Genomic DNA, 15,726 nt, shown 5'->3' with positions numbered 1-15,726 from the left:
GTGGGGCATAAAGAGGATAGGGATCTCACTGGGATACAATGCCATAAAGTACCCTCTAGCGGCCATTTTCTCCAAGGAACTGGTCTCCGTAGTCTGGAGAGAAGCTGTAATTTCAGGGGATCCCCAGGTCCCACCTGGAGGCTGGCATCCCTAATAAAAACAGACAAAATTCCAGGCCCCTCTTCACCACCAGTGGGAGGTTTTTGGGGAGGAGTCTGGGAGGGTGGGGTTTGGGGAGGGGAGGGGACTTCCATGCCATAGAGTCCAATTGCCAAAGTGGCCATTTTCTCCAGGGGAACTGATCTCTGTCAGCTGGAGATCAGTTGTAATAGCAGGAGACCTCTAGCTAGGACCAGGAAGTTGGCAACTCTATCTTCCCTGCTCACAACTGGCCTGGCCTGGCCATTCCCTCAGCAACGACTGCCTCATTTAATCCCCAGGCTTAGTCAGGTGTCGGGAACGTCCCTTCCCTATCTGAAATTCATCCCCCCCCACCCGCGCTTTCCGCAGCTCCAGTTCTGAAGTCAAGGTTTTGATTTATGCCTGGAACCCATCCGTCTGGCCAGGCTTGAGCGCTTCCTTTTAATGACATGCCAATTGCTTGTCAGGCCGCTGTCCGGATCCTGCTTGGTGTTTGGAACGCACGGTAATTGCTTCATTTACACGCTCACGTGTATAAGTGAGCATGACTAATCTAAAGAAATGTCTCTATTTTTAAGGCTACGTCCCCGTCCCCCGTTCCTCCGCCATAAACATTAAAAACAGTGTGCGTGGCTGTAAATATGGGCTCCAGCATCCCAAACACATGGTGCTAATGGCTCTTAAAGCATCCCCGAAGGGACAGAATGGGAACCCACCATGAATTATGGGACATTTCCGTTACGGGAGGAAACAAGGACGACGTTTGCTTTTTGCGCAGGAAAAAAAAGAAATATGGAGGATGATTGATTGAATTAACAACAAAGGAAGGGGGCTATCAAATTCTGCATGCGTGCGGGATCGGTTTGAATGCTCCCATTCCAATTCTGCTTCTTCCTGATGCAAGCTCAAACCGGTCTATCTTTCTTCCCCCTCCATTTTCTCTTTCCTCACGCCAATCCCCCCCCCCTCGTCCTGCAAAATGTACTCATTTTTCAACATGATTTGTGAACCAGTAGATCAGCTTAGGCATATATTATACATACAAATGACATACATTGTGTACATAAATTGCATAACCTATGCGTAGAAGGAGTAGGCCCGTCATCAATGCCAGAAACAAAACCAAAAAGGGGGGGTAGATTGAAACCATTCATAACAAGCAACACAGGAAAACAAAAGAAATAAAAAGGTTGTATTGGTCTGTCTCTATGATTGGGTGAGCTTCAACTCATAGGGTATTCTCTCTCTACTGTTGACAGAAGAATATAGGCTTACATGGATCTGGGGGCCAGCACCACGACTTAGATAACTTTGATGCTTTTCAAAATACGGTTACACGGTCACATTTTGTTCATAATTTTTTTTTCTTTTCTTTCTTTCCCCGTGTTTTTAGACTGAGGGCCTGAATAATAAAACCATAAAGCTTAAATAAGACCCATCTCTAAAAACACCTCCCTTCGTCTCTTCTCTGCAGCTTCCAAAAAATGAGCAACAAAATAAGTTCCCCTAAGAAGAACTGAACCTTTTGCTCCAAGGTTGCTCAAGAAGATGCGGACCATTGGTTAAAACACGTTATAATCCATTTTAGCCTAAGTTGGTATATGTAAGGACAGTGCCAAAGGCTATGTACCAAGGAGTCCGCCGACTGAAGACGGCAGGGACCCAGCCAGTCTTAAAAATGGGATATTTTGCATGCAGCCCAGCAAAACCATTGGAAAGGGGCAATTAAATCTTGAATGCATAATGATTCTATGTAACTTTGGACTAACCAAAGAATCCAGATAGGAAGGAAGATTATCCTTAGAAAACTAATTTTTAAAAGACAGGAGTGAAGAAGAGCTCGTAGGCCATAACAGAAGACTTGGGTGTAATGAATTTGATTGGACCCCATGCTTTTAAAGAGATAGTAGCATCAACTCATAGACCCGTTATTTGCTGACAGGGAATGGTTACCTGCTAAAACTAAAGTGTCCTTTCTTATGACCACACAGGGCCCACTAATAATTGACTCGGTGGTAGGATTCCTACAACTTGCAATCAGAGAACGTGATTATAATTTTGCACCACATAATGGCTCACTTGGGATAGTGATAATCAAGTAACCAACTTAGTGTATCCGCAGGGTCCTATAACATGGTTTTATAGTAAATTTTGTTGTATGATATTTGTATATTTTGTATAATATGATTTTATTGAAAACCTCATTGCATGATTTCCCTTCTAACGCCAATAAAGGCTTTCGTATTCGAGAGCTCCAGAACATTCAGGCTGAACCATTTTAAGACCCTTGTCTGGATTCCAGGCCCAGCAAATGTGGGCCTGGTGGGGTGCCAGGCAGGGGGTCAGTGTGTTTGCTCACACTCTGAGGCTAGAACCAGCCCCACCAACCAAGGAAACCACCTCCCACAAATACGTCCGAGTGGGTTCGGGTTCCTGACACCAACGGAAAGCTTTCAGGTCGAGTTCACTTGCTGGTCTGAGCAGCTGGGAGACCAGCTCTTGCTGATCAGAGAGCCATTTTGATCTCCCTGAGCATTCCCGTCCCTCAAGCGCCCATGAGGATGGCTGACCGACCCCCCACAGTTAGACAGAAAGTATAAGAAGGCACACGATGCATGGGATTTGACCAGTTCTGTGCCTGCTAAAAGGGGTGTTATAAACGGAGGCTATCACAAACTAGATCCGGATAGACAGGGATGATTCAAAATTCCTCCTCAACAGGAAACCTCTCTAAAATACACCATCCCAAATCAACTTGTCCCTGTTACAGAACGGAACGAAATGTGCATACTTTCCATTAGTATGTCCAGAATTATTATTATCACATTGGGGGTTTCGCTTGTTTGCTCACACTCTGAGGCTAGAACTAGCCCCACCAACAAAGGAAACCTCTCACAAACACGTCAGTGGGTTAGGATTCCTGACCCCAACAGAAAGCTTCCAGGTCAAGTTCATTTGGATATGCATCACTGCGGAAGTAGGCATCACAATGTGTCGCCAACTAAAATGAAGCACATCTAAAACACATCCATGAAGTCCACAGAAAGATGCCCATCTAGAACACATCAATGAAGTCCCCAGAACGATGCAGTGGATCGTCCAAACACCTGAGGCAGTAAAACCGGGTTCAAGGACGAAATGGAAAGACCCGCCATTCGTCAAACCTGATTTCTGGTTTCTTTGACACCAAGGAATAACGTTTGGTATTACCTCTACATCTTGGTACTGTAGATCAGATTTTAATTCTGACCCTTTCCTCTTGGGACCCTGGAAATTTACCAAGTCGCTTCATCTTAGACACAACAGCCTCTTCCGGTTCTACAATGGTCTGACCTTCATATATTCCTCGCCGTTCCCACTTCATCGTGAGACAACGGCACTAAAGGGCTAACCAACCCAAACATGACTCCGGCAGCCGCAAAATTTATGCCTGTGGCATTAAATGATATCCCTAAATTTTAAACCATACAATTCTGTATATCTAAAAATTTTAATGGCGTTTTATGACAGCTTTACGTGTAATTCCTATTCTTGAGCTTGCATATTTAATTGTTATCTTGTTTAATAGTGTGCCTTTCCCCTATGCTCACAACTGATTGGTCTATGAGCATTAAACAAATAAACAAACTAAACTAAGAGCCTCAGAGCCAGGGATGAGACTATTGACAGAATGGGATAATGTAATGCATATGTCGCCACCAAAAGCAGGATTCCCTTTTGTGCCTTTAATGTAATAATAATTTTTTAAAAAAAAACCTTTAACTCTCTTCAGAGGGAGATTTCTTCATTTCAAGCCTGGGTATTCAATTCCTGCTCACAATCCCAACACTTGCATTCCCGGCGCGCCAGTCACCCACAGAAAACTGAAGGGGCGTCCGCATGAAAACAGAAGCAGGGAACTGGTTGCGACTCTGACCTTTGCGACCGGAGATCTGCGATTTCCTCTTCCAGGTCCAGCAGAGACGCGGCTTGTGCCATCACTTCCCTGCTGCAGGGCAGAGATTTCAGCTGCAGCACGAGAAGGCCCAGGCAGAACTTGGCTCCCATCTCTTCCAGCTCCCCGGTGCCCATCTGCAGACCCTGAGGAAGCAAAAGCAGAAGCTGAGCTGAACGTTAAAAAATGAGTCTGGAGACCTATGAGGAAAGGTTGAAGGAGCTGGGTATGTTTAACCCGGAGAGGAGAAGACAGAGAGGGGATACGATAACCATCTTCTAGTACTTGAAGGGCTGTCATATTGAGGAGGGTGCCGAGTTGTTCTCTGCTGCCCCAGAAGGTCGGACCAGAACCAATGGGTTGAAATTAAATCAAGAGTTTCCGTTTAGACATTAGGAAGAATTTTCTAACCGTTAGAGCAGTTCCTCAGTGGAACAGGCTTCCTCGGGAGGTGGTGGATTCTCCTTCCCTGGAGGTTTTTAAGCCAAGGCTAGATGGCCATCTATCAGCAATGCTGATTGTATGACCTTAGGCAGATCATGAGAGGGAGGGCATCTTGGCCATCTTCTGGGCATGGAGTGGGGATCACTGGGGATGTGTGGGGGAGGTAGTTGTGAGGTTCCTGCATTGATCTGGGGGTTGGACTAGATGACCCTGGTGGTCCCTTCCAGCTCTATGATTCTATGAAATGACCATATTAGGCTGGGGAGATCATGTTGGTTACAATGTCTTTTCTTCAAGGGCAGAAACTTGGGCATGTGAGATTCCTAAGATACCTACAGCCAATGGGGTGCCTCTACTGGCAGATGGCTGGCAAGACCAGACCTTCAGGAGGGATATCCATAGAGTTGCCAGCTCCAGGTTGGGAAATACCTGGAGATTTTGTAGGTGGAGCCTAAGGAGAGTGGGTTTTGGGGAGGGGAGGGACTTCAATGCCATAGAATGGCCAAAGCGGCCATTTTCTCCAGGGGAACTGATCACTATTGGCTGGAGATCAGTTGTAATAACAGAAGATCTCCAGCTAGTTTTCGGATGTTGGCAACCCTAGATATCCAGGTAACTTCAATAATCCCTTCAACCCCACCATGCAATAAAGCTATTCTTTCCTCCCTCTTTTGGGAAAGCTGCTTCCGCCCTTGAGTCTTCAAGAAGACGTAAACAACATAAGTGGCAGCAATGACAAGGGCCAGGAGATCATTAGCAAATTATGAAGTGTTTACATGAAATCGATAGGAAAGCAATTATGAGATAAATACCAAAGGAGCTCAGATCCTAATCAGGTTTTAGTGGCTTTCTAGCAAAAAAAAAAGTAGAAGCCTTAATGACAACCATGTCCCTCTTCACCTTCACCGGTGAGGCTGAAAATAGATCTTGTGTCAGACACACAGCTGCCGGTGAAAACGGCAGCCTCGTATCCCTGGCTGTCCCAATAAAAAACAGTGTGACATGACATCATCAGACATCAAATTTGCCTGTGGTTTCTTCTGTTGTATTGGCTGCTGCTTGCACAGGTGAGGACACTCAGAGAGCGATCACGTCGCATCACACATTTCACTTTACTCGTGAGCAAGGAGGACGTGCCAAAGGGCTGCTGATTTTCATGGCAGTCGCGCATCTGGTGTGACGTACAGTCCAAGCCTAAGCCAGGGCTAATAAAAAGCTCAGGTATGCTTTCCCAGCCCAAGCAGACTTTCTCCACAATCCTCAAAGGAAAACCAATATGGCACAGCCAATTAACCTTCGCCAAACTGCTACAGTTTGGATACTGAATCACAGAGTTGGAAGGGACCACCAGGGTCATCAAGTCCAACCCCCTGCACAATGCAGGAAATTCACAATTACCTTCCCCCCCCCCATTTACACCCAGTGACTCCTACTCCATGTCCAGAAAAATGGCAACAAAACCCCTCCAGGATCCCTGGCCAATCTGGCCTGGAGGAAAATTGCTTCCTGAACCCAAAGAGCTAGATTCGAGCACAGTACCACCTTAGACCACCACAGTTCTGGGGATATGCGCTTCCAGGAGTCACAGCTCCCTTTGCCAGATCTGATGAAGATAGCTCTGACTCTCAAAAGCTTATACACCCAAAATCTTGGTGGTCTCTAAGGGGCTACTGTGCTCGAACCTAATTTATCCCTGCTATTTCTAACTGTACCCCCCTTTTCATTCTCCCTTCTTCAGGGGATTTTGCTTCTCCCTCTGATTCTTTTATTTTCACGCCATTTTCTGTTTCCTTGCAACCAAATTCTCCCCATAAAACTTATGCATTGTTCAACATTACTGGTGCCAACATAAATCATCATGATACATGTGTGAGATAAATATTGTATAAATTGCACAGGAAGACTGTACAACAAGGCTAACAAATCTACAAAACCAGCAGCAAGAAGCAGGGAAACAAAGCCACTGACACACAAAAAAAGAGATAAATGAATACAAAAAAAAGAAAGAAACAGAAACATCAAGCATTCACTCATCCTTGCTTGCAAGAAGCTGAGGAAGACACAAACACCCTTTCCATTTTATCCTTTTAATACCTGTGTCAGATTATTTTAATATTTATTTACACTTACACCCCATTTTTCTCCCTAACGAGGACCCAAAGTGGCTTTAAGCATCCTCCTCGTCTCCTTTTTATCGTAACAACAACCTTGCAAGGAAGGTTCGGCTGATAGCGACTGGCCCAAGGTGAGCCAGCAAGCTTCCATGGCAGAGCAGAGATGTGAACCTGAACCTCCCAGATCCTAGTCTGATGCTCTAACCACTACACCACAGTGCCTCTCATGCTGAGACAGTGCGTGACTGGTGAATTTCATGGGTGAATTTCATGGGGAGGGGCTGTGGCTCAGTGGTAGAGCATCTGCTTGGCATGCAGAAGGTAGAGCATCTGCTTGGCATGCAGAAGGTAGAGCATCTGCTTGGCATGCAGAAGGTAGAACATCTGCTTGGCACGCAGAAGGTCCCAGGTTCAATCCCCGACATCTCTAATTAAAGGGACTAGGCCGGTAGGTGATGTGAAAGACCCCTGCCTGAGACCTGGAGAGCCGCTGCTGGTCTGAGTAGACAATACTGACTTTGATGGACCATGCATCTGATTCAGTATAAGGCAGCTTCATGTGTGTTCATGGTTGAATGGGGATTTAAACCAGAATTCCCGGTCCTAGTACAACATTCACTGGTTTGGTCCCATTTGCCACTCACATATGTCAATCAATGCCAGCTTGGATGCATTCACATCCCAGTGGGCCGATTATCAGAAAACGGCAGGCAGATTCCAGCGGGAGATTCTGGAGATTGTTTGTCAGGAACCAAGTCCTGCTTTGCTGGAGTCAAGACAGAGAAAAGGCTGGGCACGTCCTGTTTCCAGGGCTCACACATGAAAATGTCAGCATCTGGATACTAAAGCACTGTAGGCTCACACGCTGCAGCTGTTGAGGCCCAGTAGACAATGTATTACAGGACAATTGTATTTTTTCGGATTACAGCTGCAAGAATAAACACCTTCAGTGCTTTACAGAGCAGCGAAGGAGATTTCAGCGAGAGTGATTCAGCAGGGGTAGCCGGACTGCCTACCAGCCTTCTTCGCCACTGTTAAGTCCACGTGGGGAGGACACACGAGGTCGGAGATGGAGTTCAAACAGCAACCGCTTTATTGAAGTACAGGAACAGAACTGGGGAACTGTGTGAACCGGTCCCGCTTATATGCCCCCCTGGCCACCTGCAGCCACTCCCCCCCCCCCCGATCCGTGATGGGGGGAACAACCCCTGGGTCGCCAATGGCCCGTCCCGGCTTAGGGCCAATGGGGCACGCTGGCTGGGGCCAATGGCTCGAGCAGGGTCTAGGAGCCTTCGTCGGGGACTCAGGCTCCTAGGTCTCCCCCTGCTTACTTGCCTAACTATTTACATACATAACACGGGCTATTACAGATTTAAAAAATCAGCACAGAGGAGGTAGATAAAAACTTTCAACAATGTGGAACAGTGTGTGTGTGAGTGTGTAAGAGAGAGATTTAGGCAGTCGTCCTCAGTCTGAGAACAGGGGTGCTTACAAGTTCATCCCAGTGTCCCTATTTCCCCCCCTCTGTAAAATATTGAAGGATTTGCACCAGGGAGTGTCCATCTGCCCATAAAATCGGCCAGGTTAGGCACAGTTAGATAGGCATGGAACTGGGGGAAGGAGCCATGGCTGGGAGAAGCAGGGGCCGTGGCTCAGTGGCAGAGCATCTGCTCGTCATGCAGAAGGTCCCAGGTTCAATCCCCAGCATCTCCAGTTAAAGGGACTAGGCAAGGAGGTGATGTGAAAGACCTTTCTCTGCTTGAGACCCTGGAGAGCCGCTGGAGGCGGAGGCTAATCTGGCGAACCGGGTTGGTTTCCCCACTCCTACCCATGAAGCCAGCTGGGTGACCTTGGGCTAGTCACTGTTCTCTTGGAGCTCTCTCAGCTCCACCTACCTCACAGGGTGTCTGTTGTGGGGAGACAAAAATGTTGTAAGTCACTTTGGTTCCCCATTGAGGAGAAAGCTGGGGCACAAATGAAGTAAATAAACAAATAACTTCCCTGGGGGACAAAGAAAGGAGTCAATGAAGTAGAAGGCTCAGATCTTGCCAAATTAGAAAGCAGAAGCCTGACTGCATATGAAGCGAATCTGAGCAAGTTAACAAGCAATCCTCCTGCCAGGGTTAACCAGCTGTTCTTCCCGAACTGTCATGTTTATCAAAGCAATACGAGCCCCCGAAAGAGCAGCTAACCAGAGCAGCATCAATTGCAACTGGGTGTTTCTTAGGTATCGTTATTATTATTGTTTCGACATGGAGATTTCTTCACATCCCCGATATAAGAATACCCCCAGGGAACTGTAACAAGCTGCCTGGGGCCCCCATTTCATCCTGAGAAAGTTGGGTTACAAGTATTTAAAGCTAGAGGAAAACACCAGAAGCACATCTGCATGGGTGCTATTATTGGGGTACCTGCTAGGGCTACCAACCTACAGGTGGGGGAAAAACCAATATACCTGGAGATGTCCCATAATTACAACTGATCTGGCGACATGGTGACATCACTTATGACATGGCTGGAAATGAGGGAGGGCAGCGTAGGAAATGTTAACCTTGATGCTGATAGATAGACAGAAGAAGAAGAAGGAGAAGGAGAAGGAGGAGGAGGAGAGTTGGTTTTTTATACCCCCCACTTTCTCTACCTTTAAGGAGTCTCAAAGCAGCTTACAATCACCTTCCCTTCCCCCTCAACAACAGGCACCTTTTTGAGGTAGGTGAGGCTGAGAGAGTTCAGAGAGAACTGTGACTAGCCCTAGTTTACCCAGCAAGCTTCGTATGGAGGAGGGGGAATCGAACCCGGTTCATTAGAGCCCACCGCTCTTAACCACTACACCACGTTAAAATTTCCTCCATCATTTTGAATTGGAAATAAGGCTTGTGTGGGGCCCTGATTCTGATCAGGTCCACAGTGTGTGCAGTTATAATGACCAAAAGTGCCCCAAGGCTGCCATTAGCCCCAAAAGGTGAAAAAGACAGTTCCTCTCACTCTGCTGGTGTTTTTCTTCCCTTTCCAGGCTCATGGCTAACTACAGCAGGGGACAGATCAGATTTGATTGGCCAAACCACATGGGAGGGGTGGTGGGATGGATTTAATATCCCCTGTCCCCATCACATGAACACATGAAGCTGCTTTATACTGAATCAGACCCTTGGTCCATCAAAGTCAGTATTGTCTACTCAGACCGTAAGCGGCTCTCCAGGGTCTCAGGCAGAGGTCTTTCACATCACCTACTTGCCTAGTCCCTTTAACTGGAGATGCCAGGCATTGAACCGGGGACCTTCTGCATGCCAAGCAGATGCTCTACCACCGAGCCACAGCCCCTCCCCTACTGACTCAGTATAAACCAGGGCCCCGTAGGGCTGTCACTTTTTATTTAAAAAAAATGCATGAGCAGATCTCATGATGCCATGTCTAGCTCAGCCCTCGCATCCTCTCTTTTTCCTGCGGAGTAAGGTGCAGTCTTGGATTTACATGAAGACAGCCATCTCATCTTGCCAGCCATCTCCAAGGGCCAAAACGGGGAGGTGAGTAGAGCTGCCAACCTCCAGGTAGTGGGAGAAAAAATAGACACCACTGTACAAGTATCGGGAGATTTGGAAATCAGTACAGGAGCGAGAACAAATTAAACAAAGTGCAAAATGTTTATAAGCTACTACACAGATATAGAGACAATGCAAGACAAAATGTACACAAAAAGTCCTACAAAAGCCATATATAAATATTCATATGTACAATAGAAATAGTTTTTCAAAGTTGACAACTTGATTTCCAAACCTCCAGGTAGTAGCTGGAGATCTCCTGCTGTTACAACTGAGCTCCAGCCGATAGAGATCAGTTCACCTGGAGAAAATGGCCGCTTTGGCAATCGGACTGTATGGCATTGAAGTCCTTCCCCTCCCCAAAGCACACCCTCCTCAGGCTCCACCCCAAAAACCTCCCGCCAGTGGCGAAGAGGGACCTGGCAACCCTAGAGGCAAGCCTTCCAAGATCCAACAGTCAGACTCCACCGCCTTTCTTTTTTTACAACGTAACGCAATGCCATCAGCCGATCACAGACAGACTATATACTGTTTAACGACTCAATTCCTTAATCACTTCCAGCAATACTTAATTGCACTTGGTTTCTTAATTATATGATGCACGGCAGGCTTGGAATGAGGACATTCACTCTCTGCAAAATGATTATCCGGTCGGTCCTACTCTCGCCGTAAAGATTTTCACTTGTGCTCTGATGAGACTGAGCATGTACGTTATCGGCTTTGGGAGATTTCTCTCTAAGGATTGGTTGAGTTAACCCCTCAAGCTCTGCTTTCTAAAGGCAGGATGCTTCATCCAATTTTGTTAACTGTACACTGTGCATCTCCTTTGTTTCCTGATTCCAACAGGTGCTTTGAGCCTGAGAGAAGTAATTTACTCGAGGGAAATACCACACTGCTGTTTCAGAGAGCCAGCATGGTGTAGTGGTTAAGAGCAGTGGTTTGGAGCAGTGGATTCTGATCTGGAGAACCGGGTTTGATTCCCCACTCCTCCACTTGAACGGCGGAGGCTAATCTGGTGAACTGGACTTGTTTCCCCACACCTACACATGAAGCCAGCTGGGTGACCTTGGGCAAGTCACTCTCTCTCAGCCCCCCCTACCTCACAGGGTGTCTGTTGTGGGGAGGGGAAGGGAAGGTGATTGTAAGCAGGTTTGAGTCTCCCTTAAGTGGTAGAGAAAGTCGGCATATAAAAACCAACTCTTCTTCTTCTTCAGGTTTACTGCCTCCTTCAGCCCACAAACCAGACTCAGCAACCTCACAGGGAGAGGCATTACTCAGTGGTGGAATGTTGAATACTAACGCTTTCATTGGAGATAAAGGTAAAGGTAAAGGTCCCCTGTGCAAGCACCGGGTCATTCCTGACCCATGGGGTGATGTCACATCCCAACGTTTACTAGGCAGACTTTGTTTTACGGGGTGGTTTGCCAGTGCCTTCCCCAGTCATCTTCCCTTTACCCCCAGAGCAAGCTGGGTACTCATTTTACCGACCTTGGAAGGATGGAAGGCTGAGTCGACCTCGAGCCGGCTACCTGAGACCGACTTCCGTCGGGATCAAACTCAGGTCGTGAGTAGAGCTTTTGACTGCAGTACTGCAGCTTACCACCCTGCTCCACGGGGCTCTTTTCATTGGAGATAGCAAGTACAAAACTTGGGATCTCCTATATGCAACGTAGGTGACCTTCCACTGAGCCAAAACGCTGGTGTGTTGATTCCAGGTAATCCAGTTTTGTAATTGTTCCAATTTCTTTAGCCATACACTGTATTTCAAATACCTCTCTTCTCTGATTCCAACAGTAGCCCCGTGGCGCAGAGTGGTAAGCTGCAGTCCTGCAGTCCAAGCTCTGCTCGCAACCTGAGTTCGATCCCAACAGAAGTCGGTTTCAGGTAGCCGGCTCGAGGTCGACTCAGCCTTCCATCCTTCCAAGGTCAGTAAAATGAGTACCCGGCTTGCTGGGGGTCAAATGTAGACGACTGGGGAAGGCAAATGCAAACCTTCCCGTAAACACCGTCTGCCTAGTAAACGTTGTGATGTGAAATCACCCCATGGGCCAATAATGCCCTGGTGCTTACACAACTTTACCTTTTACCTGATTCCAACAGGTGTGTTGTTCCCTGAATATTTATGCTATGGAAGGTCCATGTTGCTGTCTCAGGTGGATCTCCTCCTTCAGCCCATGGACCAGAATAAACAATCTTATGGGGAGAGGCTTTGAGCCAGCATGTTGTAGAGAACCGGGTTGATTTCCCCACTCCTGCACATGAAGCCAGCTGAGTGACCTTGGGCTAGTCACAGTTCTCTTAGAGCTCTCTCAGCCCCACCTACCTCACAAGGTTTCTGTTATGGGGAGCGGAAGGGAAGGCGATTGTAAGCTGGTTTGATTCTCCTTTAAAAGGTAGAGAAAATCAGCATATAAAAACCAACCTTCTTCTTCAATGGAGGAACATTGAATACTAAAGCTTTAATGGATGATACCAAGGACAAAGCCTGCGATCTTCTGCATGCCCCAAATGTGCTCTTCCACTGAACAAACCCTCATCCCTTACCTTAACTAATGAACAGATAAAACTGCCTCCTATTGAATCAGACCACCTGTCTATGTTGTCTACTCTGACTGGCAGTGGTTCTCCAGGGTCAAGAAGAGGTCTTTCACCTGCTACTGGATCACTGGAGATGCCAGGAATGGAATCTGGGACCTTGTGCACATAAAGTAGATCCTCTGCAACTGAGCCATGGTATTTCTCTGTGCAAGCTTTTGGAAATTTGCTGCCCGGCAGTCTACTGAGCTTCATGGTCCGTCTCTACATAAGGCAGCATCTAACGGTTCATGACTGTAATCTCTACCCCTCTTGTCAACTAGATTACATAATGCCACAAGGGCCATGTTAATTTGTTTTCTCGTTTGCTTATTTCCACACCAGAGGCAACATTATTAAAACCATTGGCAGGCAAGATGGCACCTCTGGACAGGAAAGGCCAATTATGGATACCAGGAGGTTGGCTTTCAGCCTTGGCTGGGTCAACACAGCTTCACACAATGTTATGCTTCAGGTGCCAGCTTCCCGTTGCTACCAGCTGCTTCTGTACTCAGCTATGGTCATCCACAAATAGGCCTGAGGCCATGACGGAAACAGGGCTTGAATTTGATGGAGCCAAATCCAGTTCTTGAACTGCTGGGCCACCAAGTTCCCCTTTCCATGTCTGGTGCGTGAAGCGAAACCATTCCAATGAGCAGATTTAAATTTAGCAATAACATTATGAGGGCTGTGGCTCAGTGGTAGAGCGTCTGCTTGGCATCCAGAAGGTCTCAAGTTCAATACTCGGCATCACCAGCTAAAAGGATCAGGTAATTGGTGATGAGAAAGACCTCTGCCTGAGACCCTGGGTAGCTGCTGCCAGTCTGAGCAGACAATACTGACCAGAGTTGTCAAATTCCAGGTGGCACCTGGGGATATCTCACTTATTACAGCTGATCCTCAGATGATCAAGATCAGTTCCCCTGAAAATGGCTGCTTTCTGGGGTGGACTCTATGACATTACACCCTGCTGAGGTTCCTCCCCAAACCCCACCCTCCTCAGGCTTCACCCCCAAAATCTCCAGGTATTTCCCAAGCCAGAGCTGGCAACCTTTGCTGGACCAAGGGTCTGTTCACCCTGGGAGTGAAATGTAAAGAACTTCTTGGCCCTTGCAATGCAATCTGTTTAACCAATGGGAAGATCTGTTATCATACATTTCTAACCCTATGTATCATTACTGAGGTACTTGGTTCAATAATATAAACCCAAGTTAAATATGGGATGCATCTGAGCAGGATTTTTTTTTTTTTACTTTTTGTTCCATCCTTCCACATACTATGCAATATCCAAGGTAACAATTCCCTTCCTTCTTTCGTCCTGTAAATCCTTGGCGGTTGACCATCCACTGATGAATAGAGGCCCAGCAGCATGTCTATTATATAGTTAACCATCATCTCAACTCGCCATATTCTGCTAAGAATATGAATACATATGATGAATATGAACACACATATGATGAATATGAACACACATGATGAAACTGCCTCATACTGAATCAGATCCTTGGTCCATCACATTCAGTATTGTCTACTCAGACTGGCAGCGGCTCTCCAGGGTCTCAGGCAGAGGTCTTTCACATCACCTACCCGCCTAGTCCCTTTAACTGGAGGTGCCGGGTAATCAACCTGGGACTTCCAGATGTACCGCCACTGAGCCACAGGGCCTCCCCAAAGTATATCTCACATGAACACGGGAAGCTGCCTTCTACTGAATCAGACCCTGGGTCCATCAAAGTCAGAATTGTCTATTCAGACCGGCAGCGGCTCTCCAGGGTCTCAGGCTGAGGTCTTTCACATCACCTACTTGCCTAGTCCCTTTAACTGGAGATGCCGGGGACTGAAGCTGGAACAACAGGAGATCTCCAGCTAGTACCTGGAGGTTGGCAACCCTAGACAGATCCTACTCTCTAATACTTGTTCATGGCATGTCTTTTTTTTTTGCAAACTGGGCATGCCATGTAGGGATGGGCACCTTACTAATTCTGACATGCCAACTTTCCTTGTGTATTTCTGGTGCAAGAGGGTTTTTTTTCCCATTTGAAAAAGCTGACAGTCTGAGTAAGCATTACCTGCAAGACAGGTGGAAAGGACTACATCCTTTCAGTTAATGGCCACAGGTCTGTGGCTCTCTAAGGACCAGTTGGCCATGCCTAATAAATGAGAGAAGCCAACCAGCAAATAGGATGCTACGCTGACTCTCCGGGACGCCCTCCTCGATCTGCTAGCCTGTGCATTTGCTACCAAGGACATTTCCGGTTGCCCTTCGGTACTTAGGCAGCATGTCAAATCATGAAGCTTCTTTCTTCCAGCAAAAAGAAGGGGGGGAAATGCTTGCACATGCTTTTTTCTGACTCTTCCTTCATTAGGGTTGTCAGTTTCAAACGTAACAGCCAGGGAGCAGAGTTAGAGGTGGACTTTAATTCATTTTGCATCCTTCTTCCAAGGTCTCGAGGTGGCATCCACAGGACTGCCGGAGGACCTTCCCTGTGTGGGCTAAGTGCCATCAAGTCGCTTCCGACTCATGGTGACCCTATGAATTTATTTCCTCCAAAACGTCTATCGTTAACAACCTTGCTCAGGTCTTGCAAACCGAGGGCCGTGGCTTCCTTGACTGAGTCGTTGGACCCACGCTTTCCTGTTGGGAGTCTATGCACCAGCAGTCTCCAAGCTCAAATCAGGAAGTATTTGAATCCCCGCCCCTTGACATGCTGCTTTGTAATTGGCGGTCTGCCTGCTGTGAGAGAAACCAAGGTTCTGTATCCCGCGCTTTGCCTTATGCATGGGGATTTCAATCAGGCTGAGCTCAGGAAAGAGGGAAGAATCGGGTTAATAGAGAGATGGGAAGTCCCAGGATTTGTGAGGGCTGGCAGCGAGGTCATCTCTAATGGAGGGAAAACTCATGAATAACTCCTAGGAACAACCGAGACGGGGGCGGAGGTGAACGTGAGTGAAAGTACCCATGCATAAACAACCAATGTTT

General features: G+C 47.1%; 1 protein-coding gene across 1 annotated transcript in view; it reads right to left on the bottom strand.

The window, feature by feature from the left end:
• The window catches only part of AGBL1 (AGBL carboxypeptidase 1), a 351,974-nt gene that overhangs the window by 110,355 nt on the left and 225,893 nt on the right, over positions 1 to 15,726 (bottom strand). Inside the window, exon 21 of the mRNA XM_056866097.1 lies at positions 4,067 to 4,221. Within this exon, the coding sequence (XP_056722075.1) occupies positions 4,067 to 4,221 (155 nt within the window). The remainder of the gene's footprint in view (positions 1 to 4,066; positions 4,222 to 15,726) is intronic.

This window comes from Euleptes europaea, chromosome 20, assembly GCF_029931775.1.
Source record: "Euleptes europaea isolate rEulEur1 chromosome 20, rEulEur1.hap1, whole genome shotgun sequence".
Taxonomy (NCBI): domain Eukaryota; kingdom Metazoa; phylum Chordata; class Lepidosauria; order Squamata; family Sphaerodactylidae; genus Euleptes; species Euleptes europaea.
Note: the sequence above shows the minus strand (reverse complement) of the source record. Positions and strands in the feature narration are given on the sequence as shown.